Source organism: Ornithorhynchus anatinus, chromosome 18 (genome assembly GCF_004115215.2).
Source record: "Ornithorhynchus anatinus isolate Pmale09 chromosome 18, mOrnAna1.pri.v4, whole genome shotgun sequence".
Classification (NCBI taxonomy): Eukaryota; Metazoa; Chordata; class Mammalia; order Monotremata; family Ornithorhynchidae; genus Ornithorhynchus; species Ornithorhynchus anatinus.
The window spans coordinates 5148951-5168099 of NC_041745.1; the positions used below are offsets into that span (position 1 = coordinate 5148951).

The 19149-nt window shown below is 44.6% G+C and overlaps 1 protein-coding gene across 7 annotated transcripts in view; it reads right to left on the bottom strand.

The window, feature by feature from the left end:
- Positions 1–19149, bottom strand: part of ERG (ETS transcription factor ERG) — a 175492-nt gene that overhangs the window by 74171 nt on the left and 82172 nt on the right. For 4 of the 7 annotated variants that reach the window (XM_039914651.1, XM_029082970.2, XM_007667182.4 and 1 more), the window contains exon 3: positions 12937–13008. The exons of 1 other annotated variant lie outside the window; for it this stretch is intronic. In XM_039914651.1, the coding sequence (XP_039770585.1) occupies positions 12937–13008 (72 nt within the window). Of the gene's footprint in view, positions 1–5729; positions 6564–6790; positions 6926–12936; positions 13009–19149 lie in introns of those variants that run through there. 2 more of the 7 variants (XM_007667185.3, XM_007667186.3) reach the window with 2 other exon arrangements.

Consider the following 19149-nt stretch of genomic DNA (forward strand, 5'->3'; position numbering starts at 1 on the left):
ACGGCACAGGGGAGGAGGGTGGTGGTAGAGGTAGAATTTGAAGTATATTGCAACAATGTGGTACAGTTCCACCAAACTGTTGAATAGACAAATTGAACTTATTATTAAAGGGAATGGAATTCTGCAGTCAATCAAAAACCTGGTTTTTCCCCTTAAAAAATATTCTTATCTTCTGAAAGCCAGAGGAAATCTTCATTAGAGGGGAAAAGCATACTAGATCAATACTAAAGCTTTTCTGGCAAGAGAGCGCCATTCTTTGAGCTACTCAAAACACTTTTTTACTACTAAACTGCTCTATTACATTAATGGCAACAGGAGAGACACTGATTTTGAAATATTTAAGTTTACAAATGATCTTTTAAAAGCTACAATTAACTCACAAGATCTGATTCCTCCAATCTCCTGAATATCCATTCTCCCACAGAAATCTTTCTGGGTTTAACTTATGGGCTTCGTTTTAAACATGGGACTAATGTTAACAGACCTGTGTTACTACTACATTATAATGTGCCATATTGAAAATAAACAATTTTGCTTGGGTTTACAATTTATTTCTTAAATGTCTCAGCACTTTACTTTCGGCAAATCATTTTCTTTCTTCCCAGAGGCTACTTTCATTAAAATTACTAATGCGAGACCTAGTCAAACTTTATGGAAAATTCTGAAATGCAACCCCTTTATTGTCGGCTAAATTGATAGTGAAAATGACAGCAGAAGTAAATACTCAGGAATGGAGAATTGGGATTCATGCTCTTCTAGACATTAACAAACGTGAAAAAGAGTCCTGTCCCGATCAAACGCAAAACTCATCATACTCGGGTCTCCTGTAACATAGGAGGCAGCACTGTTAAAGAACTCCACCAGATGGAACAGTGGAACATGTACACAACTGTTTCTTCTGACACCACATCGTGTTCTATCAAATCGGCACCCGTGGTCAAAGGAACATTCCTGGTTCCCCAGAAGCACTCTAGTCAATAAGCAAAGTGAAAACAGATGATATGGCAGAACCGATCGGACTCTGGTTTCAACCACTGCATTTCTAAGCTGGCTGCTCATTAGTAGGAGATAATTACAGGTCATGGGACACTTCATACAATAATGGAAGGCATAATTACCCAATTGCTTCATATATGAGTTAATTCATCTCCTATGTACTGGGCACCTCTGCATACAATGCGCCTGATGAACTTGCTAAATACTGGTACTGTAGGGCTTGGATTACAAACTCAAGGAAACTATTTTGAATAATTATTTTTCTCCTCCTTAACAGATGCAATTCAAGCATCACAGACTAAATATATCTTCGTGAAAGTAGGATTTCTCTCTTTGGAATTTATTTCCTGATGCTTATATTACTCTGCAAAATGTTCAGAATTCAGTTTATGAATTCAAAATATTTTCTCTGTAAATTAAAATGATATCTCTCCCCCAAGATTCTATGGCTTCAAGTTGAAAAAATGAACTTGTAAGAACTAATTTAGATGTTTTATAGTAAAAAGGCATCTGTGCCCCAAATAGCCAGGACCTGATCTAAGCCATGGATGTGAAAGGGCTCTATTATAGTGGGGAAATGACTATAAGCAGAGAGAGAAAAATAATAATTGTGATATTTTTTAAGTCCTATGTGCCAAGTGTTGGGGCACATACATGAAAATCAGGTTGGACCCAATCCCTGTCCCACATGGCACTCACAGTCTAATTAGGAGGGAGAATAGGTATGGAATCCCCATTTTACAGATGAGGAAACTGAGGCCCAGAGAAGTAAAGTGATTTTCCCCAGGTCACACAGCAGGGAAGTGGCAGAGCCGGGATTAATACCCAGGTCTTTTGATTCCCAAGCCCGCACTCTTTCCATTAGTCCATACTGCTTCTCAAGAGGTGGGGTGGAGGGAAAGGGGCTAGTGACTAGGAACCCAGGAGCAGAATTCAAAACTACTAAATGACTGATGCTCAATAGGAACAATACAACATGATGTCCTGAAGGAAGACAGACCAAATATTCAAAAACAAGGTTGGAAGTGAATTATTACCCATGAGCTTGACAGAAAAATGGGTAGTGGGGTCACAAAGCTAATCACATTCACCATGTATGGCTATTAAAATAGCAAACCTGGATATTGGACTGGGAAGAAGCAGAATAGAATAAAACAGAATGGAACAGAACAATGTGGTAATCATATTCAGGCTCCTATTGGAATATCAAGCCCAAATCTGGGCTCCAGAATTTGAAAAAGTTCTGGAGAACTTAGAGAGGTTGCAGTCAAAGAAAATGATTAAAGGATTGGAAAGGAAGACTATTGGAGAAAGATAAAAGATATAGGGCTGAACCCTGGGAAGGAGAACGCTGAGGGATGACTTAACGGGCTTTTAGGAGGTGAAGAGAAATCATGCAGGGAGTGGCACATAGTTGTTTCTCGATCACTGAGGGGAAATGGAGTGAAGCCACAGACTGAGGGATTTGGGTTAGAGGTAAAGAAGGGTTTCCTTACAGGGAAGGTCATAAGACCTTGGAATGGGTTAAAGAGGGAAGTTGTGGGATTCCCCAGGCCTGAGGTCTTGACAAGCAGGAGAGACTCTGGTCTGCCTGGGATGGTTTAGACGCAGGCCTCCAAAAAGCCCCACTATGCCCTGGGATTGGATGATAAGAGTCTTGGGACAATCACTGTGATAAACCTGACCTTGTCCGGAAACACTTCTATGCCACAGCGATGGATATCCTGGAGCTAAAGAGGGACGGGGGTGGCACGTAGGCATTTAGGGTGGAGATAAGTATGTTTACTTCCACATTAACATCGCACCCGATGTATTTAAGAGGAACAGCCCAGATCCCGTTCAACCTAATGATTTTGGAAGGGGCCTCTCTCCCCTTGCTCTTTACTACTGGTAGATTTACTACCCCCTCCCCACCACCCTATCCCCCATGGCTCTCGGGGCCATAGAGAAAGTTCCTTATTTCCAGCCACGACTGTACTGCACCCAGTCACGTACCAATGATTTTCCAGAAACCTTGGGAGTCATCTTCTTGTGTGTCTTGCCGGATTTGCCAAAACGTTTTCTAAACTGTAAATTCATTTTAAACAAGGAAAGGAGGGAACAAGTTCAGCCCTCTAGACCCTTATCTTGCCCCTACCCGCCTCTTGACAATAAATATATTTAACAAAGGACTCCATACAGTTCCACTCTGGCAACTTCAATGATGCCATCACTTGCAACCTATGCCCCTTCTATCTCCAAGTGGAGCAAAGAGAGGGAGTAATGAAGGGAGATCATTTATTTGTCAGATGTCGACTTCAGCTAAAAGAACAGTCCTCAAATGTCCCGTTCAATTTTTTCAACAGATAGACTATCTGCCAAGATTCTTTGTGCTTTAAAAAGACTATAATGCTAATTTAAAAGAATTGATTTATGGGCTTTATCATAAAAATGGACCCTCTGTCCCAGACAGCCAGAATGTGATCTAAACTGTGAATAGGGAAGCAGAGTCCTACAGTGGTAAGGTTCTAGTATGACAAGTGGAATTAAAATCTCATCTAGAAAGAGACACATTTTCATGTTGCATTCCTTCCATTTCTGAAGAATGATGTTAAAGCAAAAAAGTAACAGAATTATCTAATTTGGTTGTGAGAGTAAATTGATGGGACACTCTTGGAAAAGAAGTGGTTTCTTTCTACAACTGGTATTCCACTCGCTACACTTAAAATTATCCTCACAGCCTTGGTTTCTAAGCAGGCTGATCTGTATAGAATACACAAACCACCAGGTTGCCATTTCCACCAAAAGGAAATGTCATTTCCTATGATTCGAGGTTTCAACCCATCTCTTGGAAAATAAAAACGTCAAAAGGATAACTAACAATAATAAGTTTTGATACTGATTAAATGCTTTGTGCTGAGCACTGGGTTAGGTACAATGTAATTAGATTAAAACTATTTGGGATCCCAGTGGTCTTGCCTAAGGATCCACTGTCTTAAGTAACTTTTTTGGTTCCTATATATTCAGGGCCGGCGATGAGGTACAGTGTTGGTTATTAAAACACTCCTCTGCATCTTTTAAGCTACTGAATTGGACAAAGGTTTCCAGTCCACCTTGGGCAAGCAGGACAATGTTCTGTGTCCCCCTTTGGCTGAGCTGAAAGGTCAATCTCTTTGGGGCCTGAAATGTGCACTCGGAGGGAGCGCTGAGATGAGGCAGCAAATGGGCTTGAATTTCAGCTCAGGAACCACATATTTCCTCAGCCTTGTGGGCAGAAAGCAATCAGACTGGTAAGGGGGCTGCATATCGCAACCACTCTCCACCTCTGGCCATAGCTCGCACCAAACTGATCTTTTGGTAAACTTCAATCTGAATTGCAAAACTGGGAGGACCAGAAAGAAACTGACGACCAATATCCTGAGCCCAAAATAAAAACCTTCACTTTTTCCCTGGCCTGCCTCCTGCCTTTTAAAAGACACCAAAATGGGATCAATGTTGTTTTCCGTTTACGAGCATGAAATGAACCTAATAATTCTTTGTTCTTCTGCAGGGCTTCAAAGACTCAGGCCAGCGTTTATTTAAAAAAGCAGTCGTGAAGCTCATGGGTGGATTTTATTCTGCCTGATGCATATTAATCGGGTAATTGGTCTACTTACTCTACCTGGAACAGAAACAGGGCCCGATTAGGGCGGACAATTACCTTCATGGGAGCCTCTATTTCCTGTTTCTAATTGACTTCCATAATTTCTCCCCTGCTAATTTGAGTTCTGCCCTGACATAACCAAAACCCCAGACATAAGTCCCAAGGCCTCCTTGTTCCAGTCTGTAAAACAAGGTTGTAAAATCACCTCATTACTTTACTCAGGAAACCCACTAGAAACTGGTATTGAAGGAATCAATCTGTAAAACAGCGGCTTTTGGCATTGTGATCAAGTACTTTCATTTAATAAACTAAAGCTCTTTAGTAATCTAATCTACAATGCATTTAGAAATGCATGCGTAATGATGGTAGAAATCTGTCTCTACGTACTATACGTCCACAATCGAACTAAAACGCAAAGCCAAACAGAAAGTATAAGACCATAAGCATATGACATAAATAGTTACCAACTGTATTTATGAAAATACATGATAAGCAGTCCAACTTCAACAGATAAGCGCATGGAGTCTTCACAGCCGAGCTCTATCACTGCTTGAAGGGCACCTGTGTAACTACAAATGACTACTGGGGTGAGATCGCCAAGGGCAAAATGCCTTTGCTCAACACAAAACTTCTGCTCATCAATTCCGAGGTTCTGAAGAAAGACTACCTTTCTTCATGCAGCCTGAATCCGACCCCTGCACCTCCCAAGGGTGATACTCCCAACGGGGTGACGGGCATAGAAGCTCCGTGCCCTTCATTTAGCAGAAATATTGGCCTCGTCCATTACATAAATTTGGGGAGAAATCAGGTAACATTGCGACCCATCAAATCTCATTTTTACTCCCCTAAGTCAAATCTAAAAAAGTAACTCTGCCCAGACCAAATCTGCAAATCTCTCTCCTGTCCCAGAACAGAAGACCCCAGCCGCAGAGCCGAATTAATACAAACCCGTTACGACAACCGAAAGCACCTGAACCTAGGCTCCCAGAAAGGTCCCGCTTAGGAGATGTTTTATGGAAACAACCCGACCCATTTCTAGGCAAATTTCTCCATGTTTCTGAGCTTTAAAATTAACCCCACCCTTGGAAAAAACACATTCAGACGCTCTCACCAAAGGATGCGGCAAAACTAGAGGCAGCACGCAGAAAACAAAACTTCCACTCCTCTTCATTTAGCGGGCTGATTCAACTGCTGTTTTTATCAGTCCACTCAAGTTAGAAAAGTACAAAACTGCTCCCGTGGACCTGTGGTGCTAAATATCCTTCTCTACAGCAACCCCAAAATAGAGTCCTTGCCCGCAGCCCTGCGGGGTACATAAAAGTGGTTTCATTTCCAGGAATTAAGGCGCCATTTAGTTTCCTTCTAATGCCTCCAACGTTCTATTTACCTATACCTTATCTATTGAAACACACGCAAGTAAAACGGACAGCCTTATCCACACAAGAGCAGCGAGGAGCGGTCAAGCAGCTGGCCAGTCTACCGCTTCCCAAACGGGTCCCGAAGAAGAAGGCTTACTAGGCATTTGCTGATTGGCATTGCCCTTTTATTTTTGGAGAGGTGAGTGACAAAAATCGGACAAGCTCAATCAGCACCGCGCAAGCTGGGAAAACTCCCGACCTCCAGGATGGAGGGTCCAGAAAACCACCTCGGTACCATGAGCACATCCCGATGGCGTGCCGCTTGCCGGAGAGGTGGTGGTGGTGGTGGAGGGCGGGAGGGGGGTCCTCCCCTCCCACCCGAAAGACGCCGCATCCCTAATTGAAGGGGAAGGAATTTGAGAACATCCAAAAGTTAAACACTAGCCAACCCGCCAACCCCTTCCAAATATCTCTCTCTCCGGGTTGGATTCGTCTCCATGCCGCCTTGGGGGAAAGCTATGGGACGAGAAAGTTCAGAAGCGCTCAAAAAAGATCTTTGCAAAAGTCAACCTCAGCACCGACCGGTGAATTTAGAAACCCCAATTTTTTTCCGAGTTTCAAGTTTTTAAGCTTTGCGGATGGCTGGAGTAGGAAAAAGGAAATTTACTAGGCAGTACAAAGGAAATCTTGTTGTCTTCTATTGTGGCAGTGGGGGTGTTGCCCAACCCTAACTTATCTGTGTTGATAAAGGAAACCAAAGAATAAGACCCACCAGAAAAAGATTCGCTCAAAGGAGAAGGTAGCCTTGCCTTACCTTGATAGTGCTGGCCATGATGCAATCAAGTTTATTGATCACTAATAATTGTTAATAATAATTATTCCTTCTCTCTGACCAGAAAGGAGTTTTGATGAGGTTGTTTAGAGCGGATGAGATTGTGCTAAGTCTGGGAAATGAAGTCAGCCAGTGGCAGGAAGAGGTTTCTATTGGTCCTGGCTACCGCAGCTCGAAGAAACAGGATATTTGGGAGCGGAGAGATAAGAGACCCTAAAAACAATGTTGTTTTTCTTGATGATATGCAGCTAGGATTTTTTTTTTTAATTTGAAAAAAAATTGTCAATTGCCTGGGACTGAACTGCTTTGGCAGGTGTGACTCGATGTGCAATATGTGTGACATTCTGCACTAAGGCAGGATGCAGATGTCGGGCGGACTGGGCCGGTTTCTGCACGGTTTCACAGAGGCGGTCCCCAGGGGAGTTGATGAGTGAATGTGCCCATGGGCCTGGACAGCTCAATGCGGCGGATCGTGTCAACTTGGTTGCATTATTATTAGCAGGGAGATAAATGAACTGAGGCCCCTACTCCTCATTCATTACTTACCTTTCTCACGCAGGAAGCGTTCAGGTAGGACTCATTTCTCAAAGAGATGCGGTGTCTAATAATAGTGCCGGCCTTTCATTTCACACTACCTATCCAACAGTCCCCTTTCAACAGGGAAAAGTGAGAGCTTTCTCAATTAATCAACTCTAGTTATTGACCACTTACTCTGTGCAGAGCACTGTCCTAAGCACTTGGGAGAATACCATGGTTTCTAGCCATGATCCCTTCCCTCAAGGGTCTTGGTTATAATCTAGTGAGAGGAGACATACTAAGACCAATTACGGGTAGAGATAAGTAGTAGAATATAAAGACATGCACATAAGCGTTACCTGGAGCAGGGTGGGGTGAATACCAAAGATTGGAGGTGATGTGTGGAAGTGATGAAGTGACAGTAAGGGGGGAGGAAATCTGGTGTAAAGGTGAGAGGTGAATCAGAGAAGGCTTCCCGGAGGCGATGCGATTTCAGAAGATCTTTGAAGGGAGGGCAGTGGTCTGCTGGACGTGCAGGGGAATAGAGTTCCAGGCAGGAGGGAGGGTATGAGCAAGAGGTCGGTGGCGGGAGGAGTGTGAACAAAGCTCAGTGAGTAGACTGGATTGAGAGAAGTGAAGAGTGTTGAGTTACTTTCTCTATTTACTTCTATCTGCCAGCGCGTGCAGTTGATTCCAACTGGAGAGGCTGAAAACACAAATGCTAGGACTCTCGAGCAAAAACGTCAGAGGAAAGCCAATGTGAAGTCAGTGTGGGTATGGGTGGGATTTTAATGTCTAGCACAAGCCTTGTCCGGGAGAGTAAAACAGGCAGGGGCTTCAGTCTGGACTGTAGCCATTGGGTGTGGTCACGATGTGATCCCACAATTGTCTCAGGTGGTGGAAGTGGTTGCATTTTATCACTGTGACCACATACGGAAGGTTGGTGGGGGCACAGCCCATTTCATTTAGCTTGTGAGGGCCCAGAGGTAAAATGTAAACATATGCCACCTTAAAGAGCAAGGTTTTCCCCACATCTTCCCAGTGACAATAATAACATTGTTTTCAGGGTTTCGTCTCTTAATAGAGGTATTTATTAAGTGCCTTCTATGTGCCAAGCACTGTGTCAAACGCTGGGGTGGATACACAATCATCGGGTCAGACACATTCCATTCCGAGTCACATCAGAACTCCCAATCTAAGAGGGAGGGAAGGAGGGAGAACAGGTATTTTATCCCCATTTTACAGAGGACAGTAAGGAACAGAGAAGTTAAGTGACTTGCCTAAGGTCACACAGTAGGCCAGATTCACAGCTGGGTCTAGAACCCGGCTCTCCAGACTCCCACCCCGTGTTCTCACCCACTCTATGCAGAATACTGTCCTAAGAGCTGGGGTGACTTAGAAGACATGATCCCTGTCCTTAAAGGGGTTTACATTCTGGACTGAGTTAAACGAAGCTTTTTTTTTTTAATCAAGTGACAATCATTTGACTCAAAATGTCTTTGACATTGGGTCTCCTTGTGGCTCGCAAGGTCACAAGACTTTTGTGGCTAAACCTGACTGGAAGGCACTCGCTAGCACCTTTCAAAGGTGTCGGTTTTGAGAATTTCCCTCAAAGGCTTGGATAAACAGCAAGAGAGCAGTTTGGATGATAAAACCCTGGCAGCCGTGACCGTTTACGTTGGTCAAAAGTGGGTGTTTTCTACAGGTTGGACATATTCTGTCTGACTTCTGCAAGGTTCGCAAATGTTTCACAATGCAACCTCAAACTGGGGCAAAACTCGGAACAGCTGGCTGGCCCTCAGTGGCGCTTCAGCGTGCGTTACAGATGCCATGTCAAATGCTCATTAAGGTGTCTTCAAATTCAACCTCTCAGTTCAGGGTCACACTTCTGTTTTCTACTTGAAGGAAGTACAACTAATAATATAGAGCCACACATTCCTTAGAGTATTTCCTACATGCTTTTTATTACTCATTTTCAGGAAGTGACTTGTACCCTGGTAGAAACAATATTTTGCTTAGAATCGAGCTACAAGAAAGTCGAACCAGTGGCAAGGTGTGGCCCGCTTGTGCAAAAACACAATAGAACCAAATCCTGAATGGAGGAGAGATAAATTAGAGGACTCGGGGTTGGCCTTCAGTAAGATGAGTGGATTTTGACATGAGGACTGACTAGGTTAATGTTTACAGGACATGCCACATTCCTATAAACCAATCTGTCCCCCAACCCTGGCCCACCCCGTTTTATCTTTTGGCCCTCGCTCTGTTATTTTGGTCCTTGTGCCTGGACAGAGAAGATAGCTTGCAACAAATCTCCCATTTTCTGTGTGAAAATCAGAACTCCACTAGTTCTGAAAGCAAGTGGATTTTGTGGGGATGTCGATTTCCGTTCTTTTCATCTCTAAACAATGAGCGAGATGACTAGCTGATTATGACTTGAGTTGACCCGTGCATTCGAATTTTCTTTCCCCTAAAGTTTCAAAGCTTCTTGTACTGTTTTATCTGGGTGCCTTCCAAAAGGAGGGGAGAAGAATGCTCCTCACCTTGGCCATTCGCCTTTGAAAATAGGGGCCTTCTGGTTGGCTTGCCCACTTGAGGAGAAGCAATTTAATGTGTTCTCAAGCAAGTAGTCTCCAGGCTGGTTTTGTCCACTCCAAATTTTAAAGGCTCGGGCCAATGAAAGCACTGATCACTTTCCAGGGGAACATAATTGTAAGATAGTGCTTTGGGGGAGAAGGGGTTTTTGGGATCAATCCTGCACCATCGAGGACACATCTCATCTTCCTATTTTAAGCTTCTTTCTAATCCTGAAAACTTGTGGGCTCTTCTGCAGCAGAACAGACTAGAATTTTGATGTCATCTTTGAACAAAAGGCCAGCTCTACTACTAGTTGTGATGCTGATTTAATTCTTCCAATAACTCCCCTCCTCCTCTCTCTCTCGCCCCTGGCCAAGGGCAACCAAAATCAGTACAGTGCAAAGGTGGGCATCTGCATGTGGCCACCCAGCCTGGCCACAGGGATTAAAAGATCAGTCAATCAACCAATCAGTGCTATCTGCTGAGTGCCTGTAGGCTTTGGGGCGACAGGGCGGGTGGTGAAAGCCAAGCTTTGAGGGAGCAGCAGGGACAAGGAGTCAGAGTGGGAGAGACCAGGGTGAGGCTCAGAAGAAGGTGATTTTAAGAGGGGTGAAGAGCTTGAGCTAGGGAGAAACAGGTGAAGAGAGCTGATTCCTATGATGGAGGGAGCTGGTGGATGGCCTCAAAGCTGGGGCCATCCAGCGGTGCATGGAAATATTTGGGCCCAGCCAGCGATGGTGCTCAAGTAGTTCTGACATCCTTCCCAAGTCCCCTGGAGCTGCCGACCCCGTGAGAACAGTCCCAGGCCCCATATGAACTGCCTTTGACTAGGACAAATGATGGGAGCCAAACACCGCTGATTGTCTCCACGATGTCGTGTTAGTCTTAATATTTGGCACCCAACCAGTTATTTGTGAGAGACTCTGTGAGAAGGCTGCACCATTAGGGTTTCTTCTGATTATGGGAGTGAGGTCTTAGATCAATATCAAGCCACCAGGACCTGACCCACAGTGGAAAACTACATCACTTGTACCCCAGAGCCTGTTTACTCCTCAGAGAGTCAGAGAGAGTTTTTACTCGAGCACCTTAATGCTCCTGGCTAGCCACCCCTGAGCATTCCTAATCAACCTGTCTTCCAGTGGTAACAGCCCAGCTTCTGAGGGAAGGGAGATATCCATTTCTATTTGGATTTAGTGGGCTAAAATCCTGTCTTCCGACCAGGTTTTGAAAGGAGTGATCTGTTCTGGAATTCAGTTATGACTTGAACAAGGAGCAGTGTGAGCAGTGGAAAGAGCACAGGCCTGGGAGTCAGAGGACCTGGGTTCTAATCCTAGCTCTACCAGTTACCTGTGAGGTGATTTTGGACAAGTCACTTAACTTCTCTATGCCTCAATTTCCTCAACTGTAAAAAGGGGATTCGGTGCCTCTTTTTTTAAAAAAAAGGAATTTGTTAAGCAATAATTCTAATCTCAGTAGGAAGGAGAACACGCTGAGAAGCAGCATGGCCTAATGGAAAGAGCATGGGCCTGGAGGCCAGACCCGGGTTCTAATTCTGGCTCTGACAACTGCTTCCTGTGTGACCTTGGGCAAATCATTTAACTTATCTGTGCCTCAGTTATTTCATCTGTAAAATGGGGATTAAATCCTCTTCCCTCCAATTTAGATTGTGAACCCCATGTGGGACAGAGATTGTGTCTGACCTGATTAACTGTGTCCACCGCACATAGTAAGCACCCAACAAATAGCATAATAATAACATTTCAACATTTTCAGACACGTTGATCTACAATTTTCTTTGGGGCTCGGAGTCGATACAAATTGAGGGAATGCCTATCAGTACTTGCCTTCACAAGTAATTCCATTCACATATTAAAACTTTGCTCTTTCCCCAGCTCCCTCTAATATAAATAACTTTCGTTTGTCCACCCCAATAAATTATAAACTCTTGGAAGGTAGGGAAGGCAATTCACTTTGGCTTTCAATCAATCCATCCACAGCATTTACTGAATGCCTACGTACACAGAACAGTGTATTATACTTGGGAGAGTACAACACAGTTAGTATAGAAAATCCCTGCCCTCAAGGACCTTACAATCATGTCCTCTCCCAAGTCCCTCTCCCAAGTTTACAGTGCTTTCACACTTAGTAAACACTCAAAATTAACCACTAGTCATGGGGATGATTCACACTACAACTCAACTTTTTGATGCACAGACGACCTGATCCAGCAAAGAACTCCCACCACAGTCGCCATGTAGCAAGCCTTGGCACAGTGTCCTTGGTAGCTAGAGGACAGGATTTAGTCAAAGAATCCCCAGCTGTACCCCAAAGCAATGCAGATATGGCAAGGAAAAGGCAACTTTACCTACACATCATCACACAGAGTGAGTTTCAAATCACATACACCAAGAACCTAGTGGCCACTATGATTTTCCAACTGACACATTAATTCAAAAGACAAACACAATATTCAGACTCATATTTTCATGCCTATAATGAGCAACCCCTGAAAAGTGTTGGTGTCTGTGTGACTGAAGGTGAGATAAGACATCTGGAATCTGATGTGCAAATATGATTCAGAACTATGGAAAACGCTTTCGACTCAAGGGGCCCAGAGCCGGATTGGAAGTCTTGAGCTTATCATAAAGGGGCACCTATAACTCTCCTCCAGAAGTACCCACACAAGAAGGCATGCAGGTGATTACAAACCGTTCTGTGGAATCAGTCAAGCCTTCTGTTTTGGCAATTAGCCTGGAGAAAAGTAAGGACATACACCAGCCTGAATCCGGCAACCCCTGCAGGAAACCAAGAACCTCCAGCAGTGACACAAGGTTGAATAGGGTCACTAAATTCCACTCCCTAGGCAGAACATTGTCTAGTGACACGAGAATACACACAAAAGGAAAAAGATCAAATCAAGAAGGCCAGCGTGTCCTCGGAAAGTGTGATAAGAGTGTGGTGTCATTTAGGTTAGGGAATACACTGCAGGTCTGTAGAGAAGCTTACATTTTTGATATGGCTATGAGATCTGGACTTACCACAGACACCACAAACACCACATTCAACTTCTCAAGCAGTTTCATCAGGGCCACCAACATGCCATACTTAACCTAAAATGGCAAGACAGGATCACAAACAATTAGATCTTGGAACAGAATCAGTCCACCAGCACTGAAGCAATGTCCATTGCATCACACCTCTACTGGGTAAGATATGAAAGGAGAGTTGACCGCCACAGGAAACCCAAGCAGCCAAAATGGGTGGAGGCTGTGAATATGAGGAGGCGGGCAAGAGAAAGTTTTAAAGACCCAGTGAAGTAAAATTAATCGGTCTTATTTACTGTGCGCTTACTGGGTGCACAAGCTCTACATTAAAGCTTGGGAGAGGCCCATATAACAATATAACGTTATATTCAGTGATGTGGAACAGCAGACACAGCTGGGAGTCAGCTGAAGACAGACCAATATGACAAAAGCAGTTAGAAATGGGATCACTACCTTAGAGGGAAAGAGCCAAGAAGATCATGACAAGGATCTTGTTTGCCATACATTCACACCGACAAAAGTCACAGCAACAGCTCCATCACATTGCTGGGGGCGGCTACCAGTTCTGGTTGTGGCTGACCCCGTTCATCGATCTGAGTTGGACCCAATCACGGGACTATACTGAGACAAGGGAATGCACTCTTTCAACCCCGTTAAAGTCCAAGGAGCCCACAGAGGCAGAGAGCTCAACTGGGAACCCTAGATTCTCAATGGACTAAACACCTGCCCCTAGTCAGGACTCTAGCCATCCCATCTTAGGCCAGCGTGGTCTGAGTCTATCAATTGGTGACACTTATTGAGCACTTATTGTGTAAAGAACACTGAACTAAGTGCTAGGGAGCACACAGTAGATTTTGTAGACACAATTTCTGCTCTCAAGGAGCTTGCAGTCTAGAGGGGACTCAAACAGTCAATCGATAATTATTAATTGATTGACTGTAATTATTCAGTACTGTGTGCAGAACACTGTACTACATGCTTGGGGGAGTACAACAAAACAGAGTTCTTGTCCACCAGTAAATTACAGTTCAGAAGGAGAGACAGATTTAAAAAATTTACAGATAGGTACAGAAGTTCCATAGGGCTGAGGGTGGGGTGAATATTATATGTTTAAAAGGCACAGAACCAAGTGCAAGGGAGATACAGAAGGGAGAAGTAGGAGAAGACATTTAAATAAATGGTAGATAGGGGAAATGGCTGAGTGTAAGGATTTGTACCTAAGCACTGAGGGGCTGGGGAGGGGTGTGTGTCAAAGTGCTTAAAGGCGATGTGGGACTGGGGTAATAATGACAGTCTACTTGTAGATTCCCTGGAAGGAGATCTATTATTTCATTTGGCAGTCTATTCTGAGAGCCCAAGGCCAAGCCCATCTTCTTCCATCCAGCCTCCCTTCTGTCCTTCGAGGAGTCATGGGGAAAGTGAGGCGCTAGTCACTTTCAGCAGAGTGACTTAGTAAGAAGCAGTGTGGCTTAGTGGAAAGAGCACGAGCTTGGGAGTCGGAGGTCGTGGGTTCTAATCCCGGCTCTACCCCTTGTCAGCTGTGTGACGTTGGGCAAGTCACTTAATTTCTCTGTTACCTCATCTGTAAAATGGGGATGAAGACTGTGAGCCCCACCTGATTACCTTGTATCGACCCCAGCGCTTAGAACAGTTTTTGACGCATAGTAAGCGCTTAACAAATACCAACATTGTTATTTCGGCGCAGAGTCCCACTGGCTTCAGGCTCCCTGAGGGACTCCACCTTGGCCTGCCTGCCTGACTGCCCCCCGGGAAGCAAATCAAGCCCATCAACTGGCTAGACAGTAGGTGGCTTACCTCTCTGGACCCAATGGGCTTGCCCTTAAAGGGGGCTTTGGGGACAAAGTTTACCACAGGGTTGGCAACACCAACCCAGAGAGCGCACACATGGCAGGTTTGCTTCCTACCTGGCCAGCAGAAAGTGTCACAACCTTCCTCGTCCCCCGAGCTGCTGGAGACTGTTGTCACTAGAGGGTGCTAAGTGTCCCTCTAAAGGGGCCGGACGGGCTGGAGGATCAGGCTACTCAAATCTTCCTCCCCTCCCCTTCCTCCCCTTTTCCCAGAAGATTTCAATTTCATCTCCAATTTCATCTCCAATTACAACTACCTCTAAGGTCAAGTATAATTCTACAGCCCGGTTTTTGTTTTATTTTTTACAATATTTACTCGGTTGAGGATACTCAGCTAACCAAGAGGAAAAGGAAGATAAGAAAAAAAGCGGTGAAAACTTGAGGTGGCTCAGGATGCTGAAAGTCAGACACTGTTCGGCTCCAAATCTGATTTGGAAGTTTTATGATGTTGTAATTCCACAGCCCCATCCTTTCAACAAGCTATTGGAATCATTTCACAAATTAAAAAACACTGTCTTCATCATAAAGGCATTAAGGATACTAAGAGGAACCAGGCACAGTTTTACAGCAATCAGTGATAAACAAAATAATGATGGCATTTGTTAAGCACTTGCCATGTGCTAAACACTGTATTAAATGCTAGAGTAGATACAAGATAATCAAATCAGACAGTTCCTGTCCTACATCGGGCTTAGAGTTCAAGTAAGAGAGATAATTATTATCAATCAATTCCCTCTACATCCTGCCTTAGCTGGGAGGGTCGTGGTTTTATGTTGGCTGAAGAAAAATACACAAAACCTCCAAAAATGGAACGATCTCATCTAAAGAGGTGAGCCTACCTCATCCTACTTCCCACTCTTTCTCTTCCACCTCAGCCCCTCCACCCACCATCACCACCACAGCACGCACGCACACACGCACGTGAGCACACACATGCACACACACACACACACCGACACTCTTGGTCATTCTATAAACCTGGACTTCCACATGCTGGGTAAGCATTTTCCAGGATTTGGGGACTTGTAGAATGGATGTCCTCTACAATTAGGGGACTTTATCTGCACATCCTCTGACTTCATCTTCCCACATTCGTGGGTTCCAAGGGAGAAGGGGAAGGTGCATAGGCTAGAGCTAGCAGCCTCTTTTTCCAGTATTCCTCAAAAATAATGTCACTCTGTTTTTGCACATTGCAGCCAATGCATTTCTCATCTAAAAATGTCATCACATTTATGAACATTCAATAAAAAGCAACAGAAATTATCATAAAAAAGATTAACTTTCATCTCAGAAATACATTGCCATGCCCCCTTACCATGATTCCCAGGGATATGAAATGAAAATAAATTCATGGGAAATAGAGAGACCCAGAAAACTCTTGGTATAAAGAGGGGTCTCTCATAACACTCCTCTTCCCGACCTTAACCAGGGCTAAGAAAAATTGGGGATTTTTGCTTCTCTCCTCTACTCCTGGCTCGGAGACTGAGCTGGGCCATTCTGCAGGTGAAAGTTGTTTGTTTACTTTAGTGGTGTGGGACTCTCTGGCAGAAACATGGGGCGGGGAGGGCTTGATTTGCACACCCCCTCACTGAAACTTGACATGCCAAATGACTCTGCGAAACCGCGCTCTGAGTAAACACTTGTGGGTGGCCGGCTGGGCCGGGCCTGCCATCGGTGCCCGTGGGGCCGGGCTTCCCTTGCGTCTGCCAGCCCGGCAGAGACCTCGCCATGGGGAACAGCTGTGCCTTTCCTGGAGAAAATGAGGAATGGCAGGATGGAAGAGCCCCTAAGCCCCTAAGAAGGTTGTTCTGGGGTTCTAGGTTAGAAGCAGGCCAACCAGCACTGACCACTAACACCTTTGCTAAAGAAAATGGTCAAAGAAGATGGGCTGAGAGTTTGGAACTCACAACAGAAGGGTTTCATGTCTCCTGGACGCACACCCTTCACATATTTCTTCAGCATGTAAAGCTCATGTTCATTTAACAAGTAATAATAATAAAGATACTAATAATAGAAGAAGAATTGCAGTACTTGCTGAGTGCTTGCTATGTACTAAGCACTGGGGTAGATTCACGATCAGGTCAGATACTATCCTTGTCCCTCATGAGTCCCATAGTCTAAGGTTTTTAATCCCCGTTTTACAGATGAGGAAACTGAGGCACTTGAAAGACATGGTCCCTTATCTGGGAATTACCAGGGAAAGCAGAGGAAGAAGGGCAAGACTGCAGCCCCAAAGACCACTGCACTGTCTCATGTTATGAAATGTATTATTCCGGTTTTTATTTTAAGAATCTACTAAAAACCTAAGAACTACTAAAAACTGTGCTGAGCTCTGGGGTAGGGACAAGATAATCAGATTTGACACAGTCCCTGACCCACCATGGGACTCATATGGTATTTTATCCCTATTTTACCATAGGGAAAGCTGAAAGTCAGAGCATTTAAGTGACTTGGACAGGGTCAAACAGCAGAGCCAAGGCTAGAACCTAGGTCATCTGAGTGTGAGCCTCATGCTTTTCCCATTAGGCCATGGCTGCCTCAATGTTTACCCCAAAGGACCCCAAGGTCATTTCAAGGAAACCACCAAATGATTCCCTGGGTAGGCCAATAGGCGCCTGCAACAGAGAGGAAACATGAACTCTCCCGGCCATTATAGACCTGCCTCTCTCCGGCCACTACACATGGGAGAAGAGTTGAAAAGGGGGCAGAAGAGTCGTCAGCTTCGGAAGAACATTTTGATTCCAGATATGGAGAGAAGAAACTTCAATGACTGAACTGCACTTCCTCTGCCCACAGGAAGCGGCCGCAAAAACGGCCAACTGACTTCCTCGTTGACAGCGAGGGGCCCATCATTAAGATTCCCATCCGTTTGCTGCCCTCCCCAAGCTTAATGGCGAGGTTCTCATCTGGAAGAATTAGAGCCTAGCCTGGGAGCCAGGAAGCTGGGATCCTAATCTGGTCCCCTCCCATTGATTTGATGACTTGGCCAAAGTTCAGGGTAAAAACCTCAATTTTTCTGGCAAGAGACAATAAAAACGTGCTCTGATGGCATTCCACAAGAGAATGGGATTCATTCCTCCCCTAAAGAGACCACACCGTTTTCATCATCAATGAGATGGACTGAGCTTCTATTGTATTTTTGGAGAATAAGGCAGGTATCAAGAGTATGGAAGTCCTGGGCTTGGTGGGAGGCAGATGGATGATGCTAAAGGGGTAAAAAGTAGTACTGTGCCCTAATCAATCAATCAATGGTATTTATTGAGCATTTATTGTGTGCAGAGCACTTTACCAATCAATTGGGATAATACAGCAGAGTTGGTAGATACATTCTCTGTCCCTAACCCACCCCTCTGCCCAAACTGATCCCGAAGAGTTTTGGTTCTGGCCATCATGCGATATCTGCCCATGATCCTGGCCTGGGATCTGTAGCACAGAGTCAGAGGAAGGGAAGAGGAAGGGAGGTCTTGACAGGGTCTGGGGTCACCTTGAGGCTAGGGCCTGCGACCCTTGCCCTTGGGGCTCTGCCAGTAGCCCAGGGAAGGAGGGAGCCTGAAAACCATGAACACTTCACCGCCATGGGCAACTCTATGCCTCACAGCTGACCTGGATGAGGGATAGGGAAGAAGGGAGAGGCAATAGAAAGAGCCTGCTGTCCTCCTTTTTTGAAGATGATGCTACAGATTGGGTTTTATTTAAAAGCTTTATATATAGATATATTAATTCATTCAATAGTATTTATTGAGTGCTTACTATGTGCAGAGCACTGTACTAAGCGCTTGGAATGTACAAATCAGTAACAGATACAGTCCCTGCCCTTTGACGGGCTTACACTCAGATAAAAATCAGATTTAACGTTGGTATTTGTTAAGCACTTACCATGTGCCGAGCACTGTTCTAAGCGCTGGGGTAGATACAGGGTAATCAGGATGTCCCATGTGAGGCTCACAGTTAATCCCCATTTTGCAGATGAGGGAACTGGGGCACAGAGAAGCCAAATGACTTGCCCACAGTCACACAGCTGACAAGTGGCAGAGCCGGGAGTCGAACCCATGACCTCTGACTCCGAAGCCCAGGCAAGGTTTTTTTAGTTTGATTCTACTTTTATATGTAATATCTGCACGTTAAATGTGTCTTTGGTAATATTACTCCTTTATGTCTGACTCCCCCTCTAGACTGTAAACTCATTTGTGGGCAGGGAATGTATCTGTTATACTGTTGTTTGAACTCTCCCAAATGCTTACTACAGTGCCCTGCACACATTAAGTGTTCAATGAATATGATTGATCGATTGATTTTGGTTTTCTCCCAATCTAACCTTTCGGGTATATCTCATTCTTAC